Source organism: Physella acuta, unplaced genomic scaffold (assembly GCF_028476545.2).
Source record: "Physella acuta isolate Inbredline_101_S28 unplaced genomic scaffold, ASM2847654v3 ptg000243l, whole genome shotgun sequence".
Taxonomy (NCBI): Eukaryota; Metazoa; Mollusca; class Gastropoda; family Physidae; genus Physella; species Physella acuta.
The window spans coordinates 69,529-78,396 of record NW_026731762.1 but is presented as its reverse complement, the minus strand read 5'-3'; the positions used below and the strand labels follow the sequence as shown (position 1 = coordinate 78,396).

Sequence of the window (8,868 nt, the reverse complement as noted above, 5' to 3'; positions counted from 1 at the left end):
TTTGTAAAACTAAGTTAGTGCTAGATTATGCAATCATTCCAAAATAATAAACTGTAACACCAAAAAATGTGTAGTCAAATTAAAGTTATATTTTTGTAATTTTAAATAAAATTTAAAACATACGTTTAAAAAAAAATTGAGGCCTAGATCTACATCAATCTTTTACAGAATCTAATCCTATCCTAGTTTAAAGTTTTATGCATTACATAAGGTGTAAAGGTCAAGGTGTTAATCGTTGCAGCATCCTCAGTTTTCAGTCATAACATCAGTTCTGTGTTTATTTGCGACGTCACTTGTCTTCTAAGTGTAAGCGCAATAACTGTTTTTATGTCAAGTTCATTAAAGTTAATTCGTATATTTGCATTGCCCATATTTTAATTTAGATCTAATTAAGCCTACCCATTTACTACCAAAACTTGTTTTAAAAAATTCATCAAATTCAATCAGTCGCAAAAGCCGGCCGGGTGTTCGTTCTGTCAGCAGGGAGGGTCGACTGGAAATATCTTCCGTAGATCTAGATTTAGACTTAGATTCTAGATCTAGACTCTATCTAGATCTAGAGTGATCTATCCGACTATGGGTCATCCAGGGCATCAAACTGCACGCCACCCCTCTCGGCCCAAATAAATACAAATTTCAGCAAACAAACATAATACATATGCAAGCAGCTATCTTGAATAATCTTCACTGATTCTTCACAGTTACAACTCCTATTTTTAAGTACTTCACTTATTATTATATATCTAATTTTCTAATAAATTAATTTTAAATTATCATGCCAATTAATAATTAAGTTCTCTTCATTTTATTAGATGTCTGACTATATTGCCCCGGCCACTGCTATAATTCTTCCAAACATCGGAGGAATAGCTGGAGGTTTTATTACCAGGGGAAACATAAAAACATGGTATGAGGTAAGTTTGCTGAAGATAATTCTTAGCTCAAAGTTACAGGCTTTACTTTCTATGTGGATTGGTTAATAGGCCTAAAAATAAATAAAATAAAAACCTTAACAAGTTTGGCATGGTTTGGTGCGGTTGAATGGTAGAGAGAGTGGCTGCTAACAAAGGTCTCTAGTTTGGATATTGGTTCTGGCTAGTGACAGTAGAATGTCACTGAGTCCACCCAGCTATGATGAGTATCTGACTTACATTTAAGAAAGTAAAGGACGCTGGGCATAGTGTTGACCACTCCAGCCCTTTACATGCCTAGGTTGAATATATGAATTCTTCATTTGCCCAATGGATTGTAGGTCTAATGAGGAACTTTACTTGCTATGTTTGTGATGTAATATTTCTTGGTAGGCTGTTAACCGTTGTTAATGTGCATTTGAAAATTGAAAGAATATCAATACTATGGGTTTTTTTTTTCTCAAAATAATTTTATCATAATTTAAAAAAAAATGGTAATGTTTACATTTCAGGGCTTAAAACGTCCCTCATGGCGTCCACCAAACCAAGTCTTTCCACCAGTTTGGACAGCTCTCTACTGTAGTATGGGCTATGCCTCTTATTTGGTGTGGCGTGATGGGGGCGGGTTTGGTGGTGATGCTGCCCTACCACTTGCTGCTTATGGCACCCAGCTGGCTTTAAATTGGGCCTGGACTCCAATTTTCTTTGGAGCACACAGTCTTAAATGGGTGAGTTCACTTTGTAATTGAATGATTAAGATTTATTGTAGGCCTACATGATTATTTTACTCATCCTAGTGAATACAAATTTTATATTAAAAGAAAATGTCAAAAAACAACTCCCAATCAGTATTTTAAGCATTTCCTAATATCTTTAAAATGTCTATTTCTTAGGGTCTGATAGAAATAGTGTTCTTGTGGGGTAGTATTGCTGGAACCACCTACCTGTTCCATGGCATCAATGAAACAGCTTCCTACCTCATGCTGCCTTACCTGGGATGGGTCTCATTTGCATCTGTCCTAACTTACAGAATTTGGAGAGACAACCCTGACCCAAAAAAAGAGTAAAGATAAAATGTTACATTTTTGCCTTTTGATCTTCCATGCACCAAAAAGAGTATTGAATCCCAGAGTTGTTTTGGTCACTGAGTCAAGTAGATTTTTATTTTTCTTGTGTTGAATAGTAAGAATCTCTTGCAATTTATGTTTGACTCCAGCTGTTTGTGCAACAGAAAGTTTTCTAAATGTTTTGACTTGGAATTTTACATTTTTCTACTTGGAATTTATTTTAATTTCTAAATTGACATTCTAATTAATGTATCATAAAAGTGTAAATGTAAAGTAATTACTTGTACTGGTAGTTTTATGATACATAGATAAATGTAACCTTTTACTGTGCTCTGTAATAGCCATAGTTTGATTAGTATATTTATGTAGTACAATAAATTATACTGCTTTCATTCTTTAAAAAAATTATTCAGTGACACGATACTGCAGTGTTAATGTGTAATTTCATTCGCATGAATATGTGCTTTCATTTTTTGCTTTTCCAATTTGTATTCCTACATCTTTACTGTAGACAATCAAAATATAAAATCTAACCAGCCTCCTACAATGTAGTTGTCTAGGCCAGGGGTCGGCAACCTGCGGCTCTCCAGCTCATTGAACAAATACTAATAATCTTAATATAAAAATAAAATAGTTGAACTTAAAAAATGTTAGTGGCTCTTTAAAACCAGGGAAATTTTGAAAATTGTAACTTTTGGCTCTTCCGCTTCAAAAGGTTGCCGACCCCTGGTCTAGGCAAATAACATCTGAATTACTTTGTCATCTAAATTAAATATTTACTAGTGCTAATCAAATTGAAATATTGAACTTAATTGGATAAAGGGTAAGATGTCACATGTGACTCACTAATCACATGGCTACAGTGTATCTTATTTTAGTGTAAAATAGAAGCTCGTTTCTGTTAATATATAACAATTATAACCTTCATATTATGGTACTTTAGGAAATGTTTTCAGTTTCAAATAGGAATTACAAGACTCAACATTGTTCTGTTATTATCTGTTTCTATTTTTACTGTAATTTCTTAAGTAATGAAGAGTCGTTTTCAGGAAAGATGTCTGACTGCCATGCTTTTTTTACTCGCAATATTTTTTCAATTTTTATCCTCTTTACCATTATGTGTGCAATTAAGGGGAGAGTACTGTGATCACCCCGAAAGACATTTATATGTCATTTCATTCCACAAGAGCCTTGTTAAACAAGAATTACATCTGCATCATAAAAAGTTAAACATAGGTGACTTGTTAATCTATTCAACTAGTTTTATTATGGACTTATGTAATGTAATAAGCATCTGTGTGTGATCAGATTTTTCATTGTAGAAAATAAATAAATAGTTTATTTATAATACACTTGTTGGTTTTTGTTTAAAAAATATTTTAATTCATTGTCTCACTATAAAGTGTTGGCGTGGTCAGGTAAGTACAGCTTGTTGCTGCTAAACTGTTAAGTTCCTAGTTTAAACCCCCCCTCCCCCCGGGCAGATGAGGCCTGATAGCTTGGGCAGCAACCCATCTAGGATAGAAACTCCAATCAAACAATTCCTGCCTTGTAGTTTGTTCTTGGATAGAGATAGGCTATAGAAGCAAATCTTAAAACTATTAAAAGAAAAGCAAGCTAAAATTAGAGTCAATGGTCAATCATCTGTGCACTTCTTCACATTCCAGTCAAGCGCTAATTTGACGGCTGGGAACAGCATTTTCTTACACCACATTCAACAGATAATATTGTAGACCTGACAGAACAGGCCTACAGAAACACTAACCTACAGACCCAAGATGGTGATTTATTAACCTCCAGGGGACATAATTATTTAAATATAGGCATTGTCAGCTCAATGCTGCTCCACCATAGAATTCAACTTAAGATAGGGAAGCAAAGTATTGTCAGTGTATTTTTGTGATGGCTTAAGTGTATTGTTAAGTAACAGTACTCTAATGTGATTAATTTCTTGTCAATATTTTCTTAAACTATAACAATTATTTTTTGCGGATGTGCATAAACTGAGCAGACTGTCCATATGCTGAGGTCACAAAAAGAGGAGAACCCTACTTCATCAGTGGTCCAAGAGGATTATTTTACTCAACTTTACATTTATTGAACTAAATGCTTTGAAATTAGTTCTACATTTTTGTATCCACACACAGCAATTTCCCAAATTGACCTACAATTTCTTGTTTAAGAGGAATATTTTTGTGAAACCAAAACAAATTAGAATGCAGTTCAGTTCTGACCTAAATGCTCAGGTATTGTTCATGTAATTATTACAATACTACCTGTCATTCTCAAATGCTAGTAATCCTACATTGTAGTATTATTTTAACTTAGATAATCTAACTACAAGTAAGGAAACAACACTAAATAAAATGGATTAAATTATCCATTTAATATAGAAAAAAATAATTTCTTAAATATCGAATCAATGTAAATTTAAATTAATCTAAACACCATTATATACTTTTTAAAAATTGTCAAATAAATTTTTTTTTTGTCCACAGTTGCACATTTAATTAAGTTCTTGCACATTTCTGAATGACTATATATAGTAGATACATGGGTGATAAAAAATGGTATTGTTGACTACTAAAAATACTGAAATTATGAATAACATTGCATGGAAAAATTAACTTGCATACCCTAAGGACTTTTGAAAAAAAAATTGTTATATAGTCAATACAAGAAACAAGATAAAAACAACCGTTACTTTTCCTCCATAAGATAAAATTCTTAAATGAACATTTAAAAAAGGAATTTTAAAAAAGCTACTGGCACTTAAGGAAAATGTACCAAATGTTCACACTTCAGGGTCCTGATACATCTGGTGCTGCAAGGTGCAGTTCTGGTGCTTGCTGGGGTGGTGCTGGTTGGGCTTCTGGTGCATGCTGGGCTGGTGCATACTGGGCTTCTGGTTGTGCATATTGGGGCCCTGGACCCGCTTGGGGTGATGCATACTGGGGTCCTGGAGCCTGAGGCTGTGCATACTGCTGTCCTTGAACTTGGGGCTGAGCATATTGCTGTCCTTGAACTTGGGGTGGTGCATACTGCTGTCCTTGAACTTGGGGCTGAGCATATTGCTGTCCTTGAACTTGGGGCGGTGCATATTGCTGTCCTTGAACTTGGGGTGGTGCATATTGCTGTCCTTGAACTTGGGGCGGTGCATATTGCTGTCCTTGAACTTGGGGCGGTGCATATTGCTGTCCTTGAACTTGGGGTGGTGCATATTGCTGTTCTGGAGCTTGGGGTGGTGTATATTGTGGTGGTGCATACTGGGGTGGTCCATATGGCGGTACCTGAGGCTGTGCATATTGGGGCTCTGGTAGATAAACTTCAGCATGAGCTTCAATTGGGGCTCGCTCAGTAAACACTATTGCCCTAATTATTTTCAAGACAATTTCTGAAAAAAAAAATTAATAACAAGCTTAATAAGAGTTGTTAACTTAAAAACAAAAACAAATCTCTTTCTATGCTAAAAAATTAAGGCAAAAGTTGTTATTCTAGATGAAAATTAATAAATTTAGAAGAAAAAAAAATATTGTAAATACAAATTGAAATAAAGAATTAAGATTATTTAAAAAGTTTCACTCATCAAACTTCTTGGTGAAAAATTTATATCAACTTAATTCTCTGCTAATACTGAGGCAGAGCTTTAACACCTCACCTCAGTTATTTTGTCTATGTCTGGCTGCTTTTCTAGGCACAACTTTGCAGCCTACATCAACACTAATTGGTAAGTTATGAATTAAAGTAAAATGAATAACTTACTTAATAAGTACAGAAATCCACCCACTAATCCACAGACTTCCAGAAATGAGCCAAGGGTAGATCTATACTCTGGTTTTATTATAAACTCAGACCTGTTTATCAAATAAAAAATAATTAATTGGAGGAGAAAATTTGGTCAGTAGGAGTTAAATTTCACTCAAAGTTCAACATGAAAGTGCTGAAAAGATTGATGGAAAGATGAATGGATACATTTTTAAAAAAATCTTACTGGTCATAGCATCTTTGCCTGGTACAAAACTTTGTATTTGAGCATAGACCTAAATCCTCTCCTATACTTGAGCAACTGGATGCTGAGCCTGTAAAAAAATGATGTGTTTGTATATATTTAAATTTGATTTGGATGATAATGAGCATGACTGCTAACCTGTAAGTCTCAAGTTTTGAGACCACCTCAAGTACAAAGGATATCTCTGAGTCTACCCAGCTGTAATGTATACCTCACTCACATTGGGGAAAGTTAAAGCCGCTGGGGGTAGTGCTGACTTCATATTCCGAGTTCACAGAAACATCTTAACTCTACATCATCTGCCCCGTGGACCTCAGGTTCAAAATGGTAACTTACTATATATTTAAATACTGTTTAGGTTTTTTAAAATAAACTTTCATAGTAGACTTACTTCCATTTACCATAGTTGTCATTATCAAACACATGATGAAGAACAACTTAGTTTTTAAATTATACTGAGCCTGGAAGTAAAAAAAATTAAATGAAGATACACTGCCATTTTTGTTGTCTATCAGAAGTGTTTGTCAGTATTTATAAAAAGAAAAGCTAAAATTAGATTGTCTATTTAAAAAAATGGCACAGCTATCTTAAGTTTCTATGTAAATAATCACTATATATATGTATAGGTTAGTTAAAATACAACTCGTGTGTGTTTATTTAGTCCATCCAGCTCTTATAAGAACCAGATTGAGTCTGGGAAAGTAAAGGTTGCTAGTCATTGCTGATCAGAGGCGTAGCGAGGGGGGGGGGCGGAGGGTGCGGACCGCACCGGGTGACACCATGTAGGGGGGTGATATCAAGGCAAAAAATAGTAAAATATATAGAGAAAAATTTGAGGGGGGGGGGGTGCAAATCGAAAGATCGAGGGGGGGGGGGTGCAAATCGAAAATTGAAAGTTTGTCCCCGGGAAGAGTCGCTATGGGGGGGGACACCATTAAGTGACACCCGACCTCGCTACGCCACTGTTGCTGACTATACTATTACTATTCATGTGGTGCGGTCAGAACTTTACTTCATCTGCCCTGTGATCTGTTAGGTGAAAAAGTGTATTTTACCGTACTAATAAATATCTATTTTTAATTAGTTTAACGATTAATTAGTTTAACAAACCCTATTTAGTTTATAAGATCCAAGAAGATGAGAATCTTTATTTACTCCAATGGCTTGTGATAGAGTCAGCTCAAACATGTTCTAAGATAAAGAATGTAAGAGTGAAGATACAGTCATAGCTGAGAAGTTAACATTATTTAAAAATTTAAACATTGAATTTATGAATCAAATAACAGCAAAATGGGTCAATACATTACATTAACTTTACTGACTTGATATAAAATTTGAGCAGTAAACATTACATTCACTCTAAATATTAACTTCATTGTATGAATTAAATAAGAGCCAAACATAGAGGTCTAATTTTATATTAACTTAAACATGAAGTTCACTGTATGAATTAAGTAACAGTCAAAACTAAGCATTGAATATTAAATAACTAAAAACATCCACTTCATTGTATGAATTAGATAACAGCCTAACTGAAACGTATAACATTATATTAAGTTTACTTCAGTGCCATCAAGTTAAAATAAGAGAACAAATGTCCACTTACCTCACCAGCTCCTTGGTCACTTCTGTTGATCAGCTGGGCACTGAGATTTGTATCACCCAAACATTCCATCAGCTGAAAAGTATTTTAAAACAGGAATACAGTACATATTTATGATGAGCAATGCATCAATGATTGTTTCACTAAATATTAACATATTTGTTCTTACCATTGGAATGATAGTAGAAGCAACATCTGGGAACTTAACACTGCACTGGTGCAAAGTTCTAACAAGCAGCTGCCTATATTTTCCAGTATCCTCATGTTCAACATTATTTGTCTTAACAACTTCTTTCTTCAAAGCTAAAACAAGGGCACCACTGTATTGATCCAAGTCCCATCAGCATAAAGGGGACATGGGGCCCTCAATATAGATCCAAGTACCACCAGAAAAGTGGACATGGGGCCCTCAATATAGATCCAAGTACCACCAGAAAAGTGGACATGGGGCCCATCATTTGAATCCAAGATCCCCTCAGAGCTGTGGACAAGGAAAGGCCCACCACCCTCATGATAAAAAGCACTGAAAACCTAAGTGGACATGGGGTCCATCATCTTAATCCAAGGCCTCTCAGAGCTTTGGACCAATAGAGGCCTACCCTTATGATCAAAAGCACTGAAGACCTAAGTGGACATGGAGCCCACAATCTTGTTCCAAGGTCCATCAAGGAGGCCAAAAGTCTTGATCCAAAATTCTAGCGGATTATTTTCTCTCCCCATCCCTGTCTCCGATCAAAGAAGCGTCATACGCCATAGAAGTAACCAAAAAGACAGCCAAGTCTTTTTGGCTGGTCTATATATCCCCCCCCCCCCCAAAAAAAAAGCTGTAGCTAACATTTTATAACAACAACATGAGTTCGTGAAAATGGAAATAAATTATGTTAACACTTCTCAGGAAAAGGCGCACAAAATTAAATGTTGAATTCAACTTGAATGGTCAGAAATGTAATGTAATAGTTTATTTATGCTCGGTTATTGTTCCCCGCCCTAACTAAGCCCCCCCCCCCCCCCTCCATCCATCTTCATTGCGGGATAGGGCTAAAAGTACTATTAAAGTAGGCTAATACTAATAGATCAAATACAATTTAGTATCCCTTAGATTATGTTTAGAATCTACTCACAACATCTGAATATTCCCTATTCCCTGTGGTATCACCAACGTCCACAGATAACAATTTGATCTCATCCTCCCGTTTTGGGCTTGTTGGGTGGGAAAACATTTCTGGCATTTGGCCAAGATCGTTTAACATGGTATCCATATTTTCAGAAATCTTCAAG

General features: G+C 35.4%; 2 protein-coding genes across 2 annotated transcripts; one reads left to right on the top strand and one right to left on the bottom strand.

The window, feature by feature from the left end:
* The first annotated feature begins 203 nt into the window (after positions 1–203).
* LOC131938406 (translocator protein) lies at positions 204–2,885 on the top strand. Its single transcript, XM_059296410.1, has 4 exons — positions 204–306; positions 813–914; positions 1,424–1,639; positions 1,805–2,885. The coding sequence occupies exons 2-4, from the start codon at positions 813–815 to the stop codon at positions 1,976–1,978; spliced, it is 492 nt and encodes a 163-aa protein (XP_059152393.1). The 5' UTR covers positions 204–306; the 3' UTR covers positions 1,979–2,885.
* A 1,460-nt stretch (positions 2,886–4,345) lies between these two features.
* On the bottom strand, positions 4,346–8,868 carry LOC131938404 (uncharacterized). The gene is made up of 7 exons (XM_059296408.1): positions 8,712–8,868; positions 7,594–7,665; positions 7,098–7,178; positions 6,379–6,448; positions 5,970–6,057; positions 5,741–5,832; positions 4,346–5,372 (listed from the first exon to the last, which is right to left on the bottom strand). Exons 1-7 carry the CDS (start codon positions 8,847–8,849, stop codon positions 4,780–4,782), a joined length of 1,134 nt encoding a protein of 377 aa, XP_059152391.1. The 5' UTR covers positions 8,850–8,868; the 3' UTR covers positions 4,346–4,779.